This window comes from Kogia breviceps, chromosome 13, assembly GCF_026419965.1.
Source record: "Kogia breviceps isolate mKogBre1 chromosome 13, mKogBre1 haplotype 1, whole genome shotgun sequence".
NCBI lineage: Eukaryota > Metazoa > Chordata > Mammalia > Artiodactyla > Physeteridae > Kogia > Kogia breviceps.
In genome coordinates this window covers 80,391,274-80,418,202 of record NC_081322.1, presented here as the reverse complement: position 1 = coordinate 80,418,202, position 26,929 = coordinate 80,391,274, and the positions used below count along the sequence as shown (strand labels likewise).

Sequence of the window (26,929 nt, the reverse complement as noted above, 5' to 3'; positions counted from 1 at the left end):
GGCTGAATGAATTTTTGCTGTTGAATTTGTTGCTGGAAATCACTTTTTAGTGGCCACAGTCTCCTTCAGGAGTCGCTTAATGAGACCTAGGGGGGAAAAAAAAGATCAGAAGATGATGATAAAAAATGATACTGCAAATGGTATGCAGTTAGGCTGAAATGGACCTGAAACATTGATCCACTGACCTACCTAAAAGGTAAAACATTCCCTGCTACAAAGTGGACCTTTTCTCATCAACTTTTTAAGAGCTCCTTAGGGCACTCTTTAACGCCACATAAAAAGTGTTTGCCAAAGGAATCCTGGGGTACTAGAAGGTTGGAAGTGAGGCGCTAATTCTCAGAAGAGTTTTGGCTATATTGGATCACCCTCATATTAAGTGAAGAGTGCCACAGGACCTCAGAGCCCTTTTCCTGCTGAAATTTACTCAGTCATGATCATCCTATTATTTTTTTTTAAATGAAACAGAAATAAGTAAGTTGGAACATTCATCCCATACTGGGAAGCCATACTATATTCATTTATATTATTTTATTTTATTTTTTTGCCTAGTTGGCCGTGTCTGCTTCCTGTTCGAGTAGTGATTGGAACACACTGACAGATGTGGAAGCATGATTCAAAACTCAACCAGGGCATTTTTTCCAAAAAATAATTGAAGACTGCATTCAAGCCTGGCATATACATAGACACCTGCTGTATTTGCATAGCCCAAGCTTACAAGGAGTTTTAATCAATCATTTTCTGTGTGTAGAATTATCCAACCAGAAAACCATTACTTATTTCGCTAGAAAAAATAGTTTTGTTCTTCTTTGCTGCTGGATTAGTTGCATCCCATCTCTCACTCACCTCCCTCCCTCCACCAGCAAAAAAAAAAAAAAAAAAAAAAAAGTTTATATCAAAATATATGGATCAATGTCCCAGTTTATAAACAATCTTGACTTATTTTTAAATCTCCAAAAAAAGTAGATTCTGTCACTTCTTTTTCCAATATGCATAAAAATTCTATCTTCTGCCACATACCTCTTCATTTATATTTATTGAGTGTTCCTCACTATGTCCACTATGCCAGGTGCTAGGAAACTAGTAAACAAAAGAGAGGGACAAATGTTGATTAAATAATCATAAAAAGTATGAATTACAAAAGTATGACTGAAGAAGGTGCTATATAAAAGGATAAAATAGGGGAACCTGATATAACTGTAGGTCTGGAGTGGTGATGGGTCAAGAAAGAAGCAATATTTGAGCTGAGATTTTAATAAATAGACATTAACCCAACAGAATTTGGGAGGAAGAGACGAGAGAGGGAGGAGAAAGTTGCAGGCAAGACCAAAAACAACACGTGCAAAGGCCCTGGGGCAAGAGGGAGAATGCACACTGAAGAACAGAAAGGCTTAAGAGAATGTAATACAGAAAAAGAGCGAGAGGGTTGAATTAGCTGAGGCTGGAGTATGTGAGTTTCTGCAGACTTCCTAAGGAGTTTGATCTTCAAAAGCAACTGGAAGTCATTCAAAGGTTTCCAGATTCACATTTTTTTTTTTTTTTTGCGGTACGCAGGCCTCTCACTGTTGTGACCTCTTCCGTTGCGGAGCACAGGCTCCAGACGCGCAGGCTCAGCGGCCATGGCTCACGGGACCAGCCGCTCCGCGGCACGTGGGATCTTCCCGGACTGGGGCACAAACCCGTGTCCCCTGCATCGGCAGGCGGACTCCCAACCACTGCGCCACCAGGGAAGCCCCAGATTCACATTTTTAATAGCTCATTCTGGGTACAGTATATTAGAGTGAGGAGGTCTTTCAGCTGACTTAAAACAGGTGACAGTAGTACCTGCTGTAAGGATACCAGTGAGTTAAAGGGGAGTGTATTCATTCCGGAGATATTTAGGTAGTAAAACCCACGCATTAGTGAATCAGTCCTCAAAACAGTTCACATTCATTTACTCTTCCCACTTACGACACTGACTGAATTTTAGAAAAATTCTCTATACAAATGGTAATTTTTTTAAAGAGAAAGTATAAAGTACATCCAACATTAGTGTTTTATGAAAAAAGAAAGCATGAGTCCTTATATCTTATGGACCTTATTTCAGGTTATAGACAAACCGTCTTTAATTCAGTTATTTTTTCCCTTTGAATATTTTTGCAAGAAACTTCCCCAGGTTTCTAATTCATTCCCTACATTTATTAACATGTAAATGTTAACAGCCTTCAATTTAGAGCCAAGCTACAGATCACTCTGAAAGTGTGTTCACCAGAACCAGCCTTTGTGGAAGTAATAGCTATTACTTTAAAAATATATTTTTTAGGGCTTCCCTGGTGGCGCAGTGGTTGAGAGTCCGCCTGCCGATGCGGGGGACGCGGGTTCGTGCCCCGGTCCGGGAGGATCCCGCATGCCGCGGAGCGGCTGGGCCCGTGAGCCATGGCCGCTGGGCCTGCGCGTCTGGAGCCTGTGCTCCGCAGCGGGAGAGGCCGCAGCAGTGAGAGGCCCGCGTACCACAAAAAAAAAAAAAAAAAAAAAAAAAAAAAAAAAAAAAAATATATATATATATATATATATTTTAGAAAGGAAACAATGGTTAAACAATATTCAACAAGTTTCTTTACTGAAAGGCTTTTCAGAGCCTTTAATGTGCTAATATGCATTATGAATTTCCAAGAGAGAAACAGGTAACACATCCCAACTCATGTGTCCATGGAATGCCTTCCACTGACTATCTCAGGGTTTCCATAAGAGCCTTTGAGTAAAGAGCTTTATACATATTGACTCAGTTCCTTGAACAGGGTTTTGCATGAAACAGGTCTTTATAATTTGTTAAATGAATAAAGATGTAGATTACGACTTGCAAACTCTAAGTCTCAGGTGAGAGGGGGTTGGCAAATGTCCCAGGTCTCCACTGGGGGCAGCGTTAGAAGGACAGCCTCTTATTACTCAGTTTCCAGCCAATTTGTTGACATGAAATATTCCTTTATTTTTTTTTTGAGAAGCCAGAATTCTATATTTCTGTATGAAATTTCATATTTTAAAAAAATTTAATGCTATAGGTCAAACAGAACATATAGGTGACCAGTTTTCAACTTCAGAGGGGATATTTCTCCACTTTAAAACAAAATTACAATGAAGAGGCAGGACAAGCAACTCTAATGGAGCAACCAAGAATCCTTCTGTGAAATCCACAAATGCTTTCCACCCTTTTAAGGAACCCACAGTGTCCATTTGAGGAACATTAACTCCTTCATTGCCTGGAGGTATCATCAGAAGCCCGAAAATAGATAACACACCAAATGATACTGTCAGACCCTGAAAGAAAGAATTATTTCATTTAAGTAAGCACATTTTCTCCCTATTGAGGAAAGATCAGGTGATTCAGGAATAAAGAGCAATGGAAGAGCAATCCCATTTGAGAAACAGCATTATTATACCAGAGACCACACTTAGAGCAGCATAATCAGACCAGAGTTTAATTACAGGTGGGACTGTCAGATTGTTTGTCTGTTTTGCCTAAAAGAAATAATGTCGCTATTTAAAAGACAGTCAACTCTCAGGTATTTAGGATCTGATACATCATCTTATTGGTGACCCAACCCCAGATTTTGTCCTTTCTTGCTGAGAATACTTGTTCGTTTCAGTGTTAACAGGTGCAGACAAATGCAGACTTAACAAGTTTATATGCCTTAAATTGAACCAAAGATACACACACATACACGTACACACAGCATTAAGTATTCTGTCCGGTTTTTTTCCTTATTTGTGTTATTGCAGTAATGGTGCTTTATGGCTTATCCTTTGCTTAAAATTCTATTTGTATACCTTTTTTTATCAGTTAGAAGTCCAACATGAATAGTGGGGGGAGAAAATTATAGCACTGGCATGTTTCTATTTTGTAAAAATCAATTGTATTTTTAAATGAACTGTAAACTTGAAAAAGTGAGTTTATTTTTTTACTGCTAATGGAACCATATATATATATATATACAAAACCTCTCTAACTAGAGATAACTTGTTTCATGACCTCAACAATCTAAAACATATCCAAGAAAATGAAATTGAACTAATAAGTCTATGAGAGCCCAAACAGATGATAACAAAAAATAATACCACGACCTCATGTTTCCACAGCGGGTTTTCTTTAAATCATTTTGAAACACCTTCATAAATATAATCTCATTTGGTTATTCTTAACAACATTGTAAGAAGGAAAGGGTTGGCAATATTATCCCCATTTCTCTGATGAGAAACGGAGGGTTACCATACAAGATTTCCTCCAAATCAGGACATTGATTGAGGCCCTATTAATAATGACACCAGAACAGCAAACATAAACTGGGACGATCCCAGGCAAACTGGAACATACAGTCACCCTAGAAATATGGTGGCTCAAAGCCATGTCCTTCTCTCAGAGCTTATTTGCTCCTGTAATAGCTGACATGCCTCCCCTGTGAGGCAAGATGCTACCTGTAGGTGACAGGTGAGGGGTACAGAGTCAGCCTAGAAGGGCAGGGTTGGACCGGGAGTCTAACATAGATGAATTAGGCCAGTGGTCCAAATCATGGTCATCACGGCACTTAATGAACTTGTGGTTAATGTCCAATTCAAATGTCAAATCAGTCCTCAGATCAAACAGAGTGCCCAGACTCTGAGTCAGGCAATGGAAGAGTCCTCATGTCAGGGCTTTGTTCCCCAGGATTTCCAGGGAGTAACTACTCTGTGTTTGGACTATGGGGATTGATCAGGAGGGATAAGAAATGACGGAGAAAAAGACAGCAACAGTCAAGAAGGTAAGTCTGAGACAATTGAGGTAAAATCCAAAAGCAGTCCCCAATCCCAACACAGAGGAACAGAGCTTAACATTCAGGGATATGGACTGGGCATGTAAGCCGGAGCTTATAGGAAAGCAGCAGCCCCTGGGGCATTCACCAGGGCTAGGGACCTGAGGACCAAATATCAGACTTAGAGCACTAATACTAAACCCAGGGATGAGGCTTCTAATTTCTGCTAGACTGGCAGCTAGGGGAAATCTTCAGAGAAAAGAAAGGAATAACAGAGAGTCTCATAGGAGCCCCAGTTCTGACCAGTTCATCATCTGATCATCTTGGTTACCGACAGCAAGTGGCAAATGGGAGGCTGCTGGACGCAGGCATTCTCACAGTCAGAGACCTGCTGACCAGCTGACATCTGGGAAGAGGCAGATGCCCTTGAATGAGTGAACAGAGACCTGCATGGGTTAAGCAGGATTCTGAGTCCCAGTAGTTCCTGAGGGCCCTTGGTTAGAGGTACCTAATGGGCTTCTTGGCTCTAAACTTGGTTTTAAATGGTGAACCTTAAGCTTCTTTTTCACAAAGGTTAAATTCTATGCTGTTTAAAAAGGTGTGGCCATATGTAATAGATCTTAGAAAGATGATCTGTCCAAAATAATTAACATGGAAAGACTTTTTGCTTTAAGAGTAAGCCCCCTGGGCTACTCAGAAGCTTCAATTACCCAGACTGAAGCATTCAAATATGTCTGAGAGCCCGAATTCCAGTGCAACCGTACTGTTTTGCTTTAAAAGGTTAGGATCCCTCCAAAATTAGCATATATCTAAACACTTCTTAGTCTTCATTTGAACTTCCCACTACTGAGTTGTGACGCTTGGGGTAGCTTCCTGAAATGCTGTGGATCTCCTATTTTCATCTGGAAATGAGGGGATAAGACTCCTGAGATCAGGGGTCAACACACTATAACCCACTGGCTAAATCCAGTCCGATGTCTGTTTTTGTAAAGAAAGTTTTATTGGAACAGAGACACCCTCAGCCATTGACATATTGTCCTTGGCTGCTTTAAATCTACAATGGCGGAGTTGAGTAGTTACAACACACACTGTATGGCTCACAAAGCCTAAAATATTTATTACATGACAGAGTATTGACTGCTTTGCAGGAAAATGTTTGCCCTTACCTGACCTAATTATTCTTGATTTTATAAGTATAGACAGACAGATATACAAGTATGGAAATCCATATATATATCATTTTTTAAATGTTCCTATTATTGGTGATTTCACTTCCTCAGTGGTTAGGCTTCTCATTTATTCCCCGTCTCTGTGCTTCTCTCTAGCATTTTCTTACTTATCACAGCAATCACCTCTCACCTTGCTAGAAAGATTCTTCCTATCGCTTCATTTTGTGTCTGCTGTTATCTCCCTCTCCCTCTCCCTCTCCCTCTCTCTCTCTCTCTCTCCCCTTCTCATTAAAGAGAGGGATGACCCCATATAACTAACAGTGCTTCAAATTTAAAAAGACAAAGGCCTTTGAAAATACTGTGACATGGTCTTTAAAACAAAGTAACTTTTAAAAAATAAAGCAAACAATACCGAAGTGGAGGAACTCTCTCCCTTCAACTAGCTCTCTTTCCTTTCAATGTCCTGCAGAAGGTCCCAAATGCACGCCCACCTGCCTCGGTGTGTGGAAATGTCATGCTTGGCTGCGGCAACTTGTTTCTCTGCTTTCACCTCATTCCTACGCCTTCAACTTTACATTTCAGCTTTCCGTTTTCACATTTATCTGCTGCACTGCTCCCCAAACCAGTGTCCCTGACCTTTCCCACATCACTTCCTGCTGCTTATTTTTCATGTTTTCATGGTCTCCGGATCATAATGGAAGTATTTTGGCTAAATCCTCTCTGTCTGAAAATCTCTCCTATACCTTTGACTCCTTTTTTCTCCTAAATCATTTTAAATCACATCACAAAGTTCTATTTTTACCTTTTCTTTAAATATAGTTACCTCTGAGCATTAAAGGACTCCCACCTCTTTCCCTTGAATATCCCCGTATAGAATACCCACTTGGGCTACTAGTTATTTATACTTTAGCAGTCAGCACTGGGCTTCCTTTGCCGGTCTGCTGCCATTAGGAGAACTAAAGCAGAACATGGAAACAAACCACACTGTGAATTTTTCTCTGTAGTGAATCTGAGAATGAGCAATCAACTGCCACTGATAACGAAGCACCACACACACCCCATGATTAGAGCCACGCCTGCTGTGATGTGGTGCTGCTGAAGCGAGGAGATGGAGCCAACTGAGAAAGTCTTTGTGCTATTTAGTTGAGCATCACTCTTTAAACTGCATTAACCACGTTGACGATGTATATTCAGTACTAATTTTAAAAGGGAACTAATGGGCTTCCCTGGTGGCGCGGTGGTTGAGAGTCTGCCTGCCGATGCAGGGGACGCGGGTTCGAGCCCCGGTCCGGGAAGATCCCACGTGCCGCCGAGCGGCTGGGCCCGTGAGCCGTGGCCGCTGCGCCTGCGCGTCCGGAGCCTGTGCTCTGCAACGGGAGGGGCTACAACAGTGAGAGGCCTGCATACCGCAAAAAAAAACAACTAACCTTGACCACTCAGTGTATGATAGTTCCCATGAATGCTAAGTACTTTCTAGAATTATCTCTTGTAATCCTGCCCCAAACCACTGCCTATGTGCTTTAGGTGGTACACTGCACAAAAGTAGCAAATCTAAGGAGACTGTCACATCATAGCCAATCGTAATCATATGATTCCGTAATTTTTTGGTATTTTTATCATAACTTTGTTAACTTCAGGGATGAGTGAGCTATATATTTATTAAGGCAGTTTTGTGGCAGATGACTATAAAATGTCTTTTTTCAATAGGATTGGAATATTATCACTGTCTGATTGGACTTACGAAAGAAGAATACGTTTGATTATTAAAATATCTGGATGATCTAACAAAATTCAAAATAACCTATGTTTCTAAATAAGAAATTGCTTTTCTCACTGAAGTACTGCTTAGTCTCTTAACATTTTATAAAAATCTCTATCAGCGTCAATACACTGCAGTTCACATACTCTGCCATGTGTTTTTTGTGCCAAGTGGGATTGTAGAGTTCCTATTTTAAACATATAGGCACTTTCATTATGATACAAATAACAAGGTAGTAACTAATATTAATTTAGCATTAATAATATACAAAGTGAGTATTAAATTGATATAAATTAGAGATTACTATGTAATGATCTGCTAATTACATTAGAGCACTTGTTTATTTGTTGCTATGGAAATTTCATAATTAACTGCTATTAAACTTTTGGGCTTGTTATGTATTTTGTATTTTTAAATTTAATTTTTTAATTATTGTGATTAAAAATTCAAATCATGGATTATATTGTTGAATAATTTGATTTCTATTATTTATTCAGAATTATTTTATGTTTGTATCACTGTAATTAATGAGAAATATATACTATACTAACTTCAAAAAGATGTTTTACTTGAGAGTGGGAACCTTTCTCTAATTTAGGCCAAGATGTCCTGTGAGCTAGCAGCAGCCCTGATTCCTCCACCAACCCTATGATGGAGAAGATATTATTATCTTTCTCTCTTTACACATGAGGACAGAGAGGCTTAGAAATGTTAAATAATTTGCTCAGTGTCAGAGACAGCAAGTTATGAGCATAAGAATAAGCTAAAATAGGGAGTGACCATGTCTGTTTTGCTCACCACTTGGATCTCTATGCTTAGCACAAAGCATAGGTCATTAAATTCCTTTTAAATGGCTGAAAGAACCATGTGGCTTTGAGCAAGTTACTTAAACTTTCTTAGTCTCTCTTTCCTCAACTGTTAACAAAAAAAAAGGGTAACAACAATACCTGCCTCAAAGGTCATGGTGAGGCTTAACTAAGAGCAGCATTGTAAAGAACTAAGCACTCAATACACAGTAGCTGTTCATGTCATTATTTCCTGCAATGGCTATGGGCTACAAGAATTAGTCACTATTTTCAAATTGCTTGGAGTCCTATTAAAAAAAAAGAAGACATTCACACAAATGATTAAAACGCTGCAGAATATGAGTTTATCAGATTAGCCAATAGAAAGACAAGCCTAAGGCAAAAATGTGAAATAACCCACATTCAGGACACCTTATCTACACTTTCTCTCCCCTGGGGTTCCCTCAGGAGCCCTGCTACTTGAATAGCTGGCGATGTGGAGTAGGTTGGCTACTGCTGAGGAGAATCACCCCCTGAGTGTTGTCCTTCCTCCCTCCACAAGGGGGCCTCTACTCCCTCCTCCAGTGTCCTCCAGGATGGGGGGGTGCGTGTGTCCCTGCAGAACACCTGGTCCTGTGCAACATGTCTGTAAGACATTTGGTCCATAAGACATTTGGTCCATACCAAAGGTCCATGAAATTTTTTCCTATCCCAAACATCCTTGAACATGTTTGGTCCATGCCCAAAGGTTTTAGACAGGATCCAATTTCAAGGACCTTTTGTCTCCATGGCCATTTGGGGCAGAACCAAATGTCTGCTAACTATGTGTGCAGAGAGGCAGGAACCATTTGAAGAGTCAGCTGTTCATTTCCATTCTTCCCGCCCATCTCAACTACGTTAAGTACCCAGTTAAGGTTCATGAATGAATGAAAGAAAGGGGAATGAAATTACATACAAAACAGCAGAGGTGTAGAAAAGACAAGTACGCAAGAGGAACCATGGGGAGGCAGTCCACAAGTCCAGAACATAAATCTGTTCAGAGGGTTTTCAAAAGATAGATCAAAGGAAGTAAAACCTCCACCAGGGGCAGCTCTGGTCTGTTTAGGCTTCAGCCACTTCATAACTTACTTGCAGCCCCTACCCTTGGATCAGCTTTGACAGGAGATCTTTAAATGTTGGGGAGAAATCACTTAACTGCTATCTGATTCTTCATCTGTAAAATAGAGCTAATGACACTGACCTTCCTCCTAGAGCTATTGTGTGGGATAATTAATTAATAATTGCAGACTCCTTTGAGAGTATAAAGTGCGACATAAATGCTAAGCATTATTTCCATACAGTCTCTGCTGGCTCTCGAAAGTGCATTCTGGTCCTGTGCCTTTGATCTGCTGTTATCACCTGAAATAGAGCAAACAAAGCCTTTGTATCATTAAGCAAATGCATAATGAATGCTATTCATTGTTAAAGGTTACTTAGCGCTCTTTTTTTTTTCTTTTGAATAGGGACATCCTCCTGTGAGAGGATTATGTAAGCTAATAGCTAATGTATCAAAGGAAAGGGGAGAAAAGGAGCAGCCATGGCAACCAGAGCCACAAGGCCCACGCTTCGGCCTTCAGAGGAAACCTGTGTCCACCTCAGAGGGAGGATAAGAAAGAAAACCAGAGGGGAAGATGAGCAGAGGAGTCAGTGGTGGCAAATGGCAGGCCAGGGCCTGTGTCTCCTCCTCCCACCGTCTCCCAGCTTATCGCACTGAATACAAGATGCCATGTGCAATATTTGGGAGGGTGAAGGATTCATGCAAGAGTCAAGTTTCTCCATCGTTGCCCTTTTCCACAAGCCCCTCCATCTTCACTGGTGCTTTACTGGGGAGATTGTTTTTCTTTTGAATATAACCTTTTCTAGAGATAGAGGTGGGCAGCACTGTGTGATCAGAAAGCCTTTATCCACCCCCTGCGTTCCTACTGATGCTGGTTTATCTCCACAGAAACGGACCTCGACTCGAAGCCCTGCAGATACCAGTGCAGTTCATTTACTCCAGAAGCAATCATCCCAAGGTTTTAAAGGTAAGCTAGGTGGCCTGATAGAGACACACTCTCCTATAAAATGGGGAAAAGCTCAAAACTTGTAGATTGGTTCCTTTTATTTAATATTAAAATATTGGAACAGAATTACAATTCCCTGATGTGTTTCCTTTAGATATAGACTGAAAAAATATCACGTTCATTGATTTGGTTTAGATTTTGTGGTTTAGACTTTTATGCTCCAACACAGTTTTAAGGTATTCGGTTATTTTACAAGTTAAATCTTTAAACGTTAGGGTTAACTTTTAAACTATGTCTTTCAAAAACTATATAAATTTACAGTGTACTCCTCTCCCTCTATTCCTTTAAATAATACCCAAAACACAACTCTCACGTCCCCCTCTATGTTTTACTGCCTTGACTATAGAGATTTTACGTCTCTTATTTGGCATTGCTGTTTATTGTCATTCCTCCATAATTCTGGGAGGTTTTGCCGACCTGATTTTATTTCAGTATCCTTTGGAAAATCTATCTTCACTATGCTTAGTTAACTCAAACTTCAGCACTATTGGAAAAAGCTAGAAAATCTTCCTTAATGTGGAACAAGATCACCACCAAGTGGCCAGGCCTGGCTTCCCTCAGTGCACCCTTCCAGATTCCCCCCACCACACACGTTTTTATTTCATTGGATTATATAGAGCAGAAATGTCCCTAAAGATAGCTCACCCAGCCCCTTCATCCTTCAGATGAGAAAATTGAAGGTCAGAAAGGTGAATTTCTTTGATCAAGCCCACAATGCCTCATGACATGCTACACTCTTCATTTTTTCAACAACAGTGCCTCACACCTGGGATTGAACTTCAGGGTCAACCAATCCAACCCTCTATCATACGGATGGGGAAACCGAGGCACCAAGTAGGGAAATGGCTTCTCAAGGATCACAGAGCTGATCAAATTTGGACAAGGACCCAGCTTTATTAACACTTAGCCTGGCATTCATTCTGCTACTAGACCAGCCCCATGTAAAAATGTTTTCTTTTGACGCTTTGATTTATCATAACTCTAGTCTTAATAGGTGACAACAGTATCTGAGAATGAAGTGGTCAAGTTTTCCCTTCTTCAAAATAAGTCCACACCAGAGGAGCCCTTTGAAAGGCAAAAACTTCATTCTCATGAACGACTGTTCCTTGTGGACAGGTATAAAAATATTTCACCACTTTTGTTTACATGATATTTAGGAGGTGATGAATTTCAGTGAAGGGAATTAGAAATTCCAAGTGTATTCTTTTGGCTTAAGGAAAAGACTTCTCTCTAGCTCAAAACGTCTTGATTCTACGGTGTGATTGCGGGCATTAAAGAACTTTCTTTGGCAAGGTGGGGTGAGGCCTCATTGTCTTTGAACTCCCTTCCCTCTAACTTCAAAGTCATTGTAATAAAATAAGAAAAGTCCACAACACTGAAGATTCCTTATCACTCTGAAAAACTCTGAGTTCCTAAGTTCTCAGGGGGAATAGGGTTTGCACGGGGCAGCAGGTGCTGTGCGTTCCTGCCCCACCCCGTGTCCCTGTGTCCCTGTGTCCTCCTAAGTTTACCTGCAGCTGTGATGCCAGGCGGTCTGACAGCTTCCCCCTCCACTGCTGTCCTGCATTTTGAGGGCTTGGGGGAGCTTCCCCAGCTTCTAGTGGGAAAACTAGGAGCTGGGCTTCACAAAGTTTTTCAACGTGTCCTCAGCGAGATTGAGGCTTAGTTGTCCTAGAGCCCTAGCACTAAACTACTCTTTTTTTTTTTTTTTTTTTTTGCTGTACGCGGGCCTCTCCCTGTTGTGGCCTCTCCCGTTGCGGAGCACAGGCTCCGGACGCGCAGGCTCAGCGCCCATGGCTCACGGGCCCAGCCGCTCCACGGCACATAGGATCTTCCCGGACCGGGGCACGAACCCGTGTCCCCTGCATCGGCAGGCGGACTCTCAACCACTGCGCCACCAGGGAAGCCCTAAATTACTCTTTAACCACATTTAATTAACTTTTCTCCCTTTCCCATCACGGGTTTCCCATTTCCTTCTCTGTGCTTCCTGGAATTACCTCCCATATAAACTACCTGCATCCACATCCTTGCCTCAGGATCTGATTTTGAGGTGCTACAAGCTACGATATTCATACTGTGAAGAAGCGCTGGTTCTGCCTTGGTGGCGGGACTGGTCCTCTAACAACAGTGTCTCCTAGAGGGCCTTCAGCCTGGCCCTTGTTCCTGCACATGGGCAGATGAACCGTGAAGCTCGGGAAGTTGAAGCGACAGGCCTCGACTTGCAAGGCCCTTGGAGGGTCCCTGGAAATATACTCACACAGTTGTGCGTTTTTGTAAAATTTGCAAAAGTAAGACATTGTGGGCTTCCCTGGTGGCGCAGTGGTTGAGAGTCCGCCTGCTGATGCAGGAGACACGGGTTCGTGCCCCAGTCCGGGAAGATCCCACATGCCGTGGAGCGGCTGGGCCCGTGAGCCATGGCCGCTGAGCCTGCACGTCCGGAGCCTGTGCTCCGCAACGGGAGAGGCCACGACAGTGAGAGGCCCACGTACCACAAAAATTAAAAAAAAAAAAAAAAAGTAAGGCATTGTAACCACAGTTAAGACCATTGTCTCTGTCCCGGTGATACTCTGGTGGCCAAGACCACTTTGGGAGTCTGGCAAAAGTGGAAAGTGAGTTAGGAATACATATTTTAATTGAACTTTGGAAAGACGTTTTAGAACATTTCAGTAAAACAAATGCAAAATTATAGACTCCTGATATGTGTGAATATGGAGTATGCTTTCTGTTATCTTTAAATTTGTGTACTTAAAGAACTGAAAGAAAATTTAGATTAAAAAATAGTGGGTAAGAAACAAAAGCAATAGACTGATAAATAGAGCAATAAAGTCAATAGAAACTATTCTTATATCAAGAAGTGAATTACAACCAAAAAATTCATCATATCAAATGCAGTCATTTATTAAGAGGAATAAATAAATTGAGTAGAAGTAATGAATAGGTTTATGGACTGTTTGATAACCCAATTAGTAAAGAGAAGTGAATCATATGAATACATTGGAAAAAATTAAGTATCTTGATTATTTGACACCAAATACTGACATCGGTGACTCTAATACAAACTCATAATATGTCATTACAATGAGGATGCCTGTGACAAATTGGTGAACGAGTGTCATCAAAGTATTTAAAATTAGACACAGCACAAAACAACTTGAAATGCCCTAAAAATATACAGATCATATATGCAAAAAGCTTAAAAGAGATTTTCCAAACTTGACAACAATCCTAACTATATGACATGGCCAATAATGAGTTTGAAGCTGCAAGAAATGTTTCTAAACTATCAAAAATAAAAACCAAGTTTTAATCAATCAGAGTGGAGGAAACACTAAATTATCTTTCTATTCTCTCTATGGAAGATATTCTCAAAACCTCCTCATATGAAAAAACCACCAAAGAGTTTGCTTCCAAAAATGTCAGGGAGAAATGTTGAAAGCAGTTTGAAAGGAGTTGATTTGTAAAAACACTACATTACTTTTCAGATGTTGTGATGTTTGTGCTATTTGTCATGCTTGTCATTTCTTTCATTATTCCAAAGAAATAATGACTCTCATATCTAATTTTGTATTCATAATTTTGTATTCTTTTTCTAAAAGAAAGTCTCCCAAGTTGTATAAGCTTCCATATCTTCCCAAGGCTCCCTCTAACAGTGAACCTGATATACGAGACCTTAATCCTGCAACAGAAAAGAAGCAAAATGCTCTGTCTTCCACTTAATATACCAAGAGTGGATATGTATCATGAGACTTCCCAAAATCAATTCGTTTAAGAGAGTGAGAAAACAGTATATGATCCTTCTGTTATGACATGAATCATTATATTTTACAATAAATTAAGTTGGGACTATATACGTTTATTCAAGAAAAGAATAACCCACCTACTATATTTGATAGTGACCTACCCTTCTGGCATTTCCAAAACTTAGAAAGAAAGAAAAATGTCACATGAGTTAGTCATCACAGGGGAATGAAGGAAAACTGACAGAGACCTTGGAAGAGTAGACCCCGATACACTTCTTAGGCTTAGGGGACAATAAGAAAATAAGACAGTGTGTTACAAACTGCAGGTCAGAATCCATTATTTTTTTTTTTTCAGAATCCATTATTGAGCAGTAGAAACTAATATTGTAAATCAATTTGTTTTAGAAAAAAAGGAGAAATGATTAAAAAAGAATAGACTAGTTTAGGAAATAGACTGGATCACACATAGTTAGGTTGAATGTTCTACGAAACGTCTGCGTGTTAAAGTATGTGTGTACAGGGTTACAATGTGAAAGGCATTTTTTACTGTGGATCACAGTCTAAAAAGTTTGAAAAGTATATAAAAGGGATATGGAGTGGCTGCAGATTTCAGCATAAGAGAATAAGAATGACAGAAACAGTTACCAGAGTTCAGGTTGATTATTTGTGGCAGATTACTTGTAAATTCACTGGAATTTGGGAGGCATTTTTAATAGAAATAATAGTTTAAGTCATGATTGGATTCCTGAGTGAAACCACAAAAGCTTATTAACTCAAAATATAATACATAAATTATAGTATGATATGGTACAATGTGATAAAATATGATATGGTTAATATAATGACACTATGTAATATAATGAACATAATACAATGTAAATTAATGATTACAGTTATTACAGCCCTAAGCCAGCACTCTCATTTCCCTCCCCCCTGTCTCTCCCATGTGCAAGTCTCATGAGCAAACTGGTTTTTATATAGTCTACAGTTGACAGGATTTCGGTCACAATACTATGCGTATACATTTCAAAACACGATTTAACATTTTGTAATGATAACTTAATACTTGGTTTTACACTGCCACTTGATTTGGTTTAATATAACTGTTACCCAAACCTTTCTGCCTAATTAGAACTACTCACCCTTCCTTGCCCTCACAAAAGAACAACAGAAGTATTGAATAGGCTAAAAGGAATAAGGCTTTTAAACTGGGTATGAGTAAGACCAAATGACACATTTGTTTTAAAGGGTAACATTTGTAATTCCAGCCTTAAGATAATCCTCTGATGTTAAAATTGTCAATGTCTCTAAATAATGAAGTAAAAGAATAAAAAGTCAATATGCAACAGCCAAGCTCAATAAAAATCTGCAGAAGGGAAAGTCATCTTTCATGACAGCCACAGAATAATAAATAGGCAGGTAATCCTCTGAGCTTACTTTATCATATGTTACAACAACAATATGGGAACTACATTCTAATGGTTATTTGACTTCAGTACCATAAGAGTATCAACAATTCATATGTTGATTATATGTAACTTGATATAGATCTGCTAGATACGTGTGTTTAGACAGGAAGAGAAAAGGGAAAGTGTATTAACATTTATGAAGTATCTTCAATGTGTTGGGACTATATTTGGTCCATCATACTCATTATCTTATGAGGTAGAATGATACATAATATTTTATAATATCTTAATATTGCAAAAATTTTTGTAATGCTATAAGTTATCTGTTACTATACTCATGTTATAAAGATACTGTATTAGTGTTCTGTTGCTACTGTAACAACTTACCACAAATTTGTTGGCTCAGAACATAAATTTGTCTTCCAGTTCTGTAGTTCAGAAGGGTGAAATGGGTCTCACTGGACTAAAATCAAGATGTCACCAGGGCTGTGTTCCTTTCTGGAGGCTCTAGGGGAGGACCCTGTTCCTTGCCTTTCCATATTCTAGAGTGTCCCCACACCTTGAAGGTTTCACCCGCTCGGCTCTTGGCCTTCTTCCTCCATCTTCAAAGTCAACAATATTCAACCACGTCCTTCTCACGCTGCTTTGTCTCTGGTTTTCTTTCAATTCCCTCTTCCACTATTAAAGGCCCTTGGGGTTTCACTGGGCTCACCCAAATAATCCACGATTGGACAGTTTGGGAGAGGGGAAGTATAGGATGACAGAAGAATATGGTAAATTCAACAGCAGTCTGAAGGCACTGGGCTCCAGGTGGGCCACAAGGGAAAGGATAGGGTGCCAACAGACCTGCTCTGGCCCTCCTCCTCTGACCAAGCCTCTCCATCCTTCTTCCTTCTGTTTTCACCAATCCCTTCTCAACTGGAGGAATAGGCAGCCAGCTGCTGTGAATAAATTACAACTCACTAACTTGTACCGACAAGAATGAGGGTCCCAGGCCAGGTATGTGCCCACCGGCACTGCCATCCTCCTATGGCCTCGGCCTACACTCTTTGGTCTTTGGGGCTTCAGCTAGAGATGGGCAAGGAGAGGGAACCTAGAACAGAGAAAGAAGGAATAGATGTGGCCTGACTGTCTAGTCCACCCCATAGGCCCTTTGCTGGGGAGGGACAGGGAGCTGTCACCAAGATGCCCCGGGAGATCCATTTACTTGCTGTACACAGAGTCTCATCATTCACAGAGCAGTTTGTTCCCACGTAAATTTTTTAATGCATGGAAAAGCCTTAAATGCAAATGTATTCATATTCACAGTTTTATTTATTCTTAACCTTTTTTTCTCCCAATTAAAAGTTGAGGCTTAAACTAATAAACAATTGATATAATACAAGCTAATTATTTTTGCAATGCCTTTAGCATATGTTTACTTCTTCTTCATTCACAAAAAGATTTGCTTTATTCTGTAGGAAAAATCCCTACCCCCAGCTCTGAGTCAGCCTGAGTGGTAAGGGTTGCCTGCTCTCACCACCTCATTAGGATACTTGACAACAGTTCACAGATCTTTGGGGATAATCAGCAGGCTTTCAAATACTGCTTGTAACAGTGATAAACACTATATTTTTTAAAAATAGTGTAACTCTTACATGGTTCCCTCAGGCAATTAGCCTGTGTCGCTTGCCATCATTGCCCTGCTTCCATCTGCAAAGAATAAGCATTTGGTCTATCTGCTCAGAATTATCCTGTATTTCCTTCTTCCCTCTAGGTAGGTAGCTAGATTCCTTTGTGAACAGTGGGCATCAAACAGTCAACGTTTAATGACTGTTAAATGACAAACAGTCATTAAAAAAAAAACTAAACTAAATAGTGCAACATGTATCTCAACATTTCTCTAGAGCATGGAGTCATATTACATGGAATTATAAAATACTATCAGACAAGGGCACTCTACATACCATAATAGTCATTTTTAAAAGTTCAATTTGGCAATTCCTGGCCACATTTAATTTTCTCTGAAAATTCCCACATGGCAGAAAGATACTGCTTTTTGTGGCTTTCAAGTCTCTTTCAGGAAACTGGAAACTGACAACCTTTTAGAATTAGCACTTCTTCTGTAAATAGACACTAAATTACTTATACCAGACAAAGTTCCCTATGCATTTTCATTAAAATAGTACTAAAATGATAAGTAATTTTCCTCTATAACCATTCTGGGATTTATGAGGATTAGAATTCTGTACTATAGTTTACTAGAAATCACTTGTAGTTCTTCATCTGCACTGATAGGTGGGGCTAGGAATTTCTGTATTAATTCTAATATTTTAGCATATTAAAATTTATATCTAGATGAAGCAGATACTTCAAAGCTTCAAAACTCATGAAACTACATACGTCTCGTTTAAGGGATAAAAGTGTTGCATTAATATGTGAAATACACTACTAAAATACCCCCTGCTGATTTCATAGGCTTTGCAGGGAGTTATGCAAAATTTTCTGAAAACTAAAAGACTGAGGATGAGATATTTATGATGATAAAAATTAGATCTCAAGAACTATTAGAAACTTGGAAGATTCTCTTAAGGTGGAATTTTTAAATTCAGTTCAGCAACTAGTTAATACACACCAGAGGTAAAAGAGCCTAGCAGAGTCAGAAGCTTGGAGTTTGAGCTGTGCCCTTGCTAGCAGCATAGCAGGGCACGCTGAATATCTTTATAAACCTCCACCACGGAATTGAAATGAGAATTAACTGAAGTAACTGTTTGGGAATAAAAGGTCATCACCTCTCAAATATTGATTATTAAGACGGAATGGCATAAGACAATAATTCTCATATTTAGATGGATGTGGAAACACATTCTTAGGAATCCACCAATTCTCCATGTAAATGTGTTTTTGCCCTTTAACTTTTTGTTTTGTTTTTATGTTAATCTTTTAAAAAGTTCATGTGGGCACATTCTGGATCATCTGAATACCCTCCTTCTAACTGCCATGCAGCATGTGTACTCACGGTAGCATTAGCGCCAAGTAATTTGACTTCATTTGGTTCGAAGCTAATGAAAACAGACACAAGCTGACTTAACATGTACCTTTCATGTTCCTCCAAGAGAAAGGCAAGCGACAATGGCAAAACTTCTGAACGGAGATTTGGTGGTAGTTTGGATCCAGAAAACTGATGAGAAAATTCAGTCATTACGTGGTACACTATAGCATTTGGCAAGCTGAACTTAAAAAAAAAAAGAATCCTGCCAGTCTGCATCAAGAGCAGTGATTTAACATCATGAATCATTTGTATGCTTTTGTAGCTTTAAATATGTATTTACTGTAATTGTGTTTTAGTCATATGAAAACTATAAACTTAAGTTTATATTCATATTCAGATTCTATATATTTAAAATTAGATTATTAAAATTAATACATTAATTAAATAATTAACTTTAAAATAATTTAATACTTGAGGGGTGTGGACAAGATCAGAACTCAGAAAAGAAAGAACTCAGGTTATTTAAGTCTTCTAAGTCAAATGACCTCATCTCCCTCTATTTCTTCACAGAAATAAGGATAATAATCTCATCCACATAGGACTGTTGTGAGGAATAAATGAAACAATGAACATAACTGTGAATGAATACCTTCCCAGCCCTTACTGTGGAAAGTAAGGGCTCTGAATCAAGAGTGTAGACTTTCAGCCTACATTTCTATGCCACCTTGGGCAAATCACCTTACCTTTATGGGAGTCACTTCCCAGTTTTCTAAAGCTAGGAGGTAGATCAGATCAGATTATCTTACAGTTCCTTTTAATATAGCTATAACAGCAGGTGGTTGGGTTTTCCATTGGGATTTCAATGGACTCCTCATTTCCAAATCATACCCACAGTTACTTGGCTTTCCATTAGACTTATTTTAAACTTACTATTCTGAGAAACAGAAAATTTTATGATTCACCTGTGACCATTGAGCAATTCACAAAAAAACAAGGTTAGAAAAGCTAAATTCTCCCATCAGAGAGATTTTTAATACCTTTCTTTGCTTTGTTGTTTTCCATCCTAGGCAAGTCATATGACCTCTCCACTGCACTGCTTAAAAAGCAGGCTCTGGACACAGAATTGTGAATTTAAATCCTCACTCTAACCTAGAGCAAATTGCCGAACCTCTCTAAAGCTTTATCTTTTGTAACAATTAAGGAGATGATGGTCCAAAAGCACTCGGCTGTGAAGCCTGATACCTTGCAAAAGCTCAGTGAATGTTAGCTCTTTTCAGAATTATCATGTTTAATTTTCCTTCCCTTTCACCCTTCGTTTTCCAGTTGCTACAAAGAGAGGCTTGCAGGATGAAGGGGCAATAAGAAAACTCTGGGAAACTATGCAAGAGGCGACAAACAATACTCAATTCGTAGGCAGATTAGCAGAAAGAGCAGCCACCACACGCGTCAGGAAACTTAGATTGGATGTGGGTTCTACAGTTTTCTAGCTTTGTGAGTTTCATCAAGGTATCTCACCTCTCTAAAGTTTTTGTTTCCTCCGCTCTAATCGGAGGCTAGTAATATTTACCCTATTTATTTCAAAACACTGTTAGTGAAAGGTTCAAAAACAAGTATTTTATATATACACGAAAACACTTCCTAAAGCCTAAAGTACTAAACAAAGCGGTTTTTCTAATTGATGACATTTTGAAGGGACAGGAATTGGGTTCTACTCTGGCTCTCTCACGAACAAGCTGTGCTGATGTTGTTTAACTCCTCTGGGCCGCATTCACCTGCCAGATAATTACAGCAGTAACTACCATCTTTGACTGCGACTTTACCAACCAGCATGCACTGCTCTACGTTCTGGATCTACACACCAGGAGACCTCTCTCAGCGCCACAACTTTAAAGTAGACATTATGTTCACTTAACAGATTTTTTTAAAAATAGTAACAATAAGGCCAAGAGAACTTAGAAACCTGCTATCCCGCACCTGCAGTGCTGAGGTTCTAAAATCACCTAACCATAAGAGAGTTATTAGCAATCAACAGCTTTGCCTCTAATCACCCGCGACCCCTCACAGAGAGGCTGCAGGTACGCCCATCCACCAGGAGAACTTCATCCACCAATCCTTGGATCCGCCCCTCCCCGTTCCTGCCCAGGCTCCGCTTCGCCCCGCCCCGCCCGGGCCGCTCCGGCCACCGCCCAACCACTAGAGGCCCGGCGCCGTAGACACCTCCCCCGCCCTCACGTGCGGAAACCAGCGTGTACCCAGAACTCACCGCGCTTAACCGGGCGGGGAGCATGCGCCATGTGTACAGCCGGACTTCCTGTTTGCGTCCCATCGCTTCCGGCGGGGTACGTCTGACCAATAAGGCAGGCTCGGAGGCGGGCCATAGTTCTACCCGACTCTTCGCCCACCTTCATTTAAGGAACCGCGGGGGAGCACCTGCGTGAGACCTGTGCGGCCAGGCCGGGGCTCATGGCTTCCTACAGGACGGTCGGCGTTTTCCGTCTCCCGCCGTTACCCACGATTCGAGAAATCATTAAGTTGTTTAGACTGCGAGCCGTGAAGCAGCTATCCCAGAATTTTCTCTTGGACTTGAGGCTGACAGGTGGATGGCTTATTAGTGCTCCCCGGATGTCTTCCCCCCCCGTCCCTGGGGCGTGGGTCAGGGGGGGTCGCGCGGACCCTGCGGGCGGGTGACGGCGGTCAGGCACAGGCGTGCAGTGGACTTAAGTCAGGCTCTTCTGCCGCCTTGAACTGAAGGAACTCAGGAGTCCCGCCGCCCAGGGGACGTGTGGAATGCGTTGTTTGCTCAGGGGTGTTTGCCGGGGGCTTTTGAAGGCAGGTTGTGCGGACGCCGAGCAAACACTAGGCGTAGAAGGGTTCGCGTTTCCTGAAAGGAGGTTTTGGAATTCGAGTCTCGGTGTGTTAACAATACGAAATACACTGCACATGCTGACTGGATTGGCTTTTTATGCAGTTAAATTAGAGCAGGGATTTTATCAGTAACAATGTCGGAAGAGTGTCAATTTCAAGGGATTCGTTATTTAAACGTTTACCTGTTGAGTCTAAAATCCTTGAGGGTGCAAATATTCGTTTCGTAAATACATATTAAACCAACCCCTATGTGCTAGAGCTGAAGATGGGATATGGGAGTGAGCAAGACAAAGTCTGTCTTCAAGGAGCTTACATTTTAGTTTACATTCCCACTTCTGAAGTAACATTTCAAGTACAATAAAATTCACCTGTTTGAAGCGCACAGTGTGATACATTTTGACAAACGTGTATATTCGTTTAACCTCTACCACCGTTTCTGAGTGCTGGTCGTTCTAAAAGATGAGACTTCAATAATACGTTGTATATCAAATATGTCCGCTAGTTCACGGTTGGAATACTTAACGTTTCTGAGGTTTTGATATTTCATTCTGTTTGGTCCCTCTTCAGAAACTGGAAGAATCAGTAAATCACACCCCGAAAGTTCATTTTCTGTTAAATGAAGTACAGTCCACAAAGCATGGATAGGATGTTTTATTTTTTTGGACGTAGAATAGCAGTGTGAACAGGCCAGTAGCAGTATAACTGGGTGAAAATAGCTTAACTTGGTTTCAGTTTTCTCATCTTTTAACTCGAGGAGAGCTCTAGTATAAGAGCTTTAAAAGGTTACCCACCTCTCAAATTCTTTGCACCTGGTAGTAACCAGAACCAACCTTTTCTCCTAGTCATTAGCCACATTCTAGGTATAGAGCACCATTTTCAGGACTGAAAATACAGGTCTTTATATTTCCAAAAAAATCCTTCATGTACCTTGTTTCATGTGAGTCTTTATTCACCTTTAGGAATAAATTCTGGAATCTAGGTACTATTATTCCCTCTTCTGTAGGAGCCAAAGTGAAGGGAAATTAAGGTACTTGTGTGACGTGAGAAGCTCAGGTGTGAGCAGAGCAAGATGGAAACCAAGTGTAGTGAATTGACAGTGCCTCTTTGATAGTCATTTGTATTTGAATGTTTCTGAAGAGTTTAAGGTGGGATGAGTGTCCTACCTACTGTGATAGCTCTCCATTAACAAAAAAAATGAGAACATTAGATTCACTCCACGATACCTGTGCTTAATGCAGACTCTCTGTTCCCTCCAAGAGGCATTGGTCTTTAGTGGAGGAAGGATTGGCTTTAGGATTTACACCTGAGCTGGAGTCCCTTCTCTTCCATTTGCTTTCTAGGTGACCTCACCCACATAAAATAATAAACAAGGAAACCGGGAAGTGTGGAGAAGTTAAACTGGGATAGTAGTTCTTAGTTAATGTGCTGTAAGGATTTGCTGTGAGAAAGCATGTAAAGCACCTGTAACAAACAGATGGTCAGTGGGTGCAAGTTTTCTCCTGGCACCCATTAAAGAGAAAACTGTTTTTGGATGGTTGAGAGACTGTTTTTGCCTCTAAGGCTACAAGGGTGGGTTATCAATAATAGAAGCAAAAATGAGGCTGTACGATATCAGTGAACAATGCAGTGAAGTGCTGGTATGTTTTCAGTGGCTAAATTTCCACTATCCCAAGAAGCCCAGGTGCTGGATTTTAGTATCTCAGTCAGTAAAACCAGTCTGTTGTTTGTTTTTCTAGAAATGGTGGTTGATTTCAGTGAATCCTCAGTAGTCTGCTTTTCCATGATTTCTTAAGGTCTGCTAACTTAAATCGATTAAAAAATTAATTTTCTCTTATCAGCTTGCACGTTTGCAAAGCTTAAGAAACCTCCACTGCTAAATGTCACTTTTTCCTGAAAATAACCAAGAATCCAAGTTTCTGCAAGTTCTGTGAGCTAGGAACTTGCTGCCATTGCCATATTGACCACCAGCTAGATGCCTGCTGGTAAAAAGAGAGACTGCCAGCACTTTTTGCTTCTGGATTTTTAACCAGCAGCACTGGAAATTCTGAGTGTGAAACTTGTCTTGCTTATTCAAATATTCAGTGTTCAACAACTGTAGAGAAGTGGTGCGTGCTTTTCCAGGCAGTTCTTAGGAACTGACTGGCTTGGCAGAGGAACAGGTAGAAAAGACCATGTCGGCTAAATTTACGTTAAGGAAATTTGTTATGGTAATCTTATTTTTATTAAGGGTTTGGTACAATTCACCAGTGATATGGTAGAATATTGAATGGCCACTATATGTTGGTTTAGGTTGAGCGTTAAATAATTGGATAAATATTCTATAATATATAAAAGGGTAGTTGATTGAGTAATTGCTGATAAGAATTTGTGTAGATTACTTTTCTTTTTAAATTCCATCTGTTGAAATTTGCCCAGGTAATCGACTGAAACTTTCTTTTCTCTAGATAAAATTGTAAGGAAAGCTGGCAGTCTGACAAATGCTTACGTTTATGAGGTGGGCCCTGGGCCCGGGGGACTCACAAGATCCATTCTCAATGCCGGTGTTGCTGAACTTCTGGTGGTTGAAAAGGATAGTCGATTTATTCCTGGATTACAGGTGAGATACTTGGTTTCTTTTTTAGGAGGCAAAAACTCAATATAAATCTTCCAACAATGATTCTTAAACCCCAGGGTATCCAAGGATTCTGTGGTTTGCTCCTCAAACTGCAGCTCTCCAGGTTTTGTTCCAGAGATGCTGATTCCATAGTCTGGAGCGGTATAGGAATCTGCATTTCTAGCCAGCGTGCCCACATGAACTGTTGGCCACAGCTTGAATAAACCTGCTTTATGCATTGATACTAAACAAACTAATTGCCTTGTGTGACCTTTTTTTTAATCTACTAATAGCTGTGCATGTCATGGCCCATTTTTTTCAAAAATAAGTAAAACATGGGGCTTCCCTGGTGGCTCAGTGGCTGAGAGTCCGCCTGCCGATGCAGGGGACACGTGTTCATGCCCCGGTCCGGGAAGATACCACGTGCCGCAGAGCGGCTGGGCCCGTGAGCCATGGCCGCTGAGCCTGCGCGTCCGGAGCCTGTGGTCCGCAATGGGAGAGGCCACGACAGTGAGAGGCCCGCGTACCGGAAAAAATAAAAAATAAAAAAATAAGTAAAACTAAGTAATGCCAATACTCACTTCTGAGAACCTCATTTAAATTCAGAAAATCATGTCTGCAAGCAAAAGATGAAGACATAAGCCTCATGGAGAGAGACTAATTGTTAAACTTAGGCATTTGTATAAGGATTTTTTAAGTGAAGAAATTAAGTTGTGCCATTGTACATGTAGAGTTAAGATAAGGTTTAAATGAAATGATACATGCATCTAAAACAGTAGATGATGTCATATGGGAAATATTTGAGGGAATTGGGTGTGTTTCAACAGGAGAAGAGAAGCCTTGAGTGAGGGGTTTGACAGCTGCCTACCAAAGGTTGTGGTGGGGAGGGGCCGCTTGTTTGGGTCTCTAGAAGAGGACTCAAGTAGGTAAGAATTGAGGGGGGCAGATGTGGATTTAAAATGAGGAGGTAGTTAAATTTTTGAAACAGTGGCAAACAGTGGAACAGATTATATCAGGGATCTTGTAAAGGGAATTCTTCTTGGGGGGCACTTAATGCACTTAAAAGGGCCTTTGTTTGATTTCTCTGCAATTCTGAAACTTTAAAAGAGCCCTTAGCCTTTAGTTCATATGAGTAGCAGTTTATTAGGCGAGTCCAGCAGAATGATAAAATTATCTACATTGTTACTTTCATACAAGAGGACAAATTGGTTTAAAATTAGGACGTTTTGATACTTTTGTATGTATTAATGGATAAATGTTTAATTTCTGCCAGAACAGTTAGAAAAAATTTGTTTGAAAATCTAGGGCTTTGTGTTCATGCCTCTGAATTTTTTTAGAAACCTAGTGATTTTTTTCTCATTATTTTGCTATTTCTAGTTTTTATGCTTTAAACAATTATGTATTTAGTTTCATCTAATTTTGCCAGCCTTTATTGATAGAATTCGTTTCAGATTTATAACTTTATTTGAGGAAAGAGCGGTGTATCAGTGGGAGGTGGAAGTGATAATATTGTTATTTTTGGTGAGAGCATAAGATGATAAAAAGAAACTGAGTAACACTACGTAATTCCCTGCAGGTTTATTTATCTAACCCTTTTGTGGGCATAGAGAAGATGACTCATCTGACTTTTTTCCCCTTAAAGGGACATCTTAACCCTAAATCTCACCCTCTCTTAATGTGTAATAATTTCTCATTAGGCAGGGAGGTGAATCACATTGCTCATCGCCAGCTTAATTTATATATTCTCCTCTCTGATTTCAACTAAAGATCTTTGAAGACAGACTAAAAGACAATTGTACTCTTCTCTTCTCACCTTCCCGCCCCCCACTGCCTATGCAAGTTCCTGCACTCCTAACCTCTGCCTTGTTTTATTTGTCTCCTGAGATTTATTATCGTCTGACACACTATGTGTTCTTCTTTGTCAGTCTCACCCCCTGGAATGTGTAAGCACCATGAGGGTAGAGATTTTTGTTTGGTTTGTTCCCTGACATGTAAGAGTGCCTGGCACATAGCAGGTGTTCAGTAATGTCTCACATGGGAGATGAACAGCTTGTCTCTCTGTCTTTGTAGGGATCTATCTAATTAGCTGATTAAATGTGTTATTTAATGGTGAAAGTGAATAATTTTGTAACATTGATTATCAAGAGTTTTGTGCTTTTTTTTCCTAACCATGAAGGTTGATTTCATGGTAAATTACCATGCAAGAAATGTGTATTTGACTTTTTTGTTTCTGTAGAAGAGGCAAAATTAATTTTTAGTGTGTTATATGCAGGAAAGGAATTTATGTTAAAAAGAAATGTTGGGTACTAAAATATCAAATAGACTTCTTTTTCCTGTAAAGAATGTTTCAATATGTAAAACCACTTTCTTTTAGAGGTACTAAATTAATCATAAAACTCAGTGAAGGCAGAAGGAGAGTGATCTATTTTAAGGATTCCATTTTAGTGATATCTAAGCTAATAGAATTACTTTTTAAAGAAATTGTAATAATTTATAAAATGTCTGCTAGCTGAAAGTATGTCATTTGTAGCTTAATTCAATTCTTAAAATATTATCACGAGGCAGCCTAAGGGAAAGAACATAGTGATAACATAGGTTTCACTATCAGCATGCTGTAATGTAAGAAAACATATGTAATACGTGGAAGCATTATAGTATGAGTTTGTAGCGAAGAACAGACTGTTAGCATCAAATGGCTTGTGTTTGACTTCAGGCTCTACCGTTTACTATTTATATGACTTTGGGCAGGTAACTATCTCTCTGTGCCTTGGTTTGC

General features: G+C 40.0%; 1 protein-coding gene and 1 long non-coding RNA gene across 2 annotated transcripts in view; one reads left to right on the top strand and one right to left on the bottom strand.

The window, feature by feature from the left end:
• On the bottom strand, positions 1 to 21,003 carry LOC136792387 (uncharacterized). Its single transcript, XR_010836095.1, has 4 exons — positions 20,959 to 21,003; positions 9,812 to 9,871; positions 1,018 to 1,077; positions 1 to 86 (listed from the first exon to the last, which is right to left on the bottom strand). It is a non-coding gene; the product is annotated as an uncharacterized lncRNA (long non-coding RNA).
• Positions 21,004 to 21,054: 51 nt separating this feature from the next.
• TFB1M (transcription factor B1, mitochondrial) overlaps positions 21,055 to 26,929 on the top strand; it is a 68,843-nt gene continuing 62,968 nt past the window's right edge. Inside the window, exons 1-2 of the mRNA XM_059083735.2 lie at positions 21,055 to 21,291; positions 24,005 to 24,156. Coding sequence (XP_058939718.1) covers positions 21,159 to 21,291; positions 24,005 to 24,156 — 285 coding nt within the window. The 5' untranslated portion in view covers positions 21,055 to 21,158. The remainder of the gene's footprint in view (positions 21,292 to 24,004; positions 24,157 to 26,929) is intronic.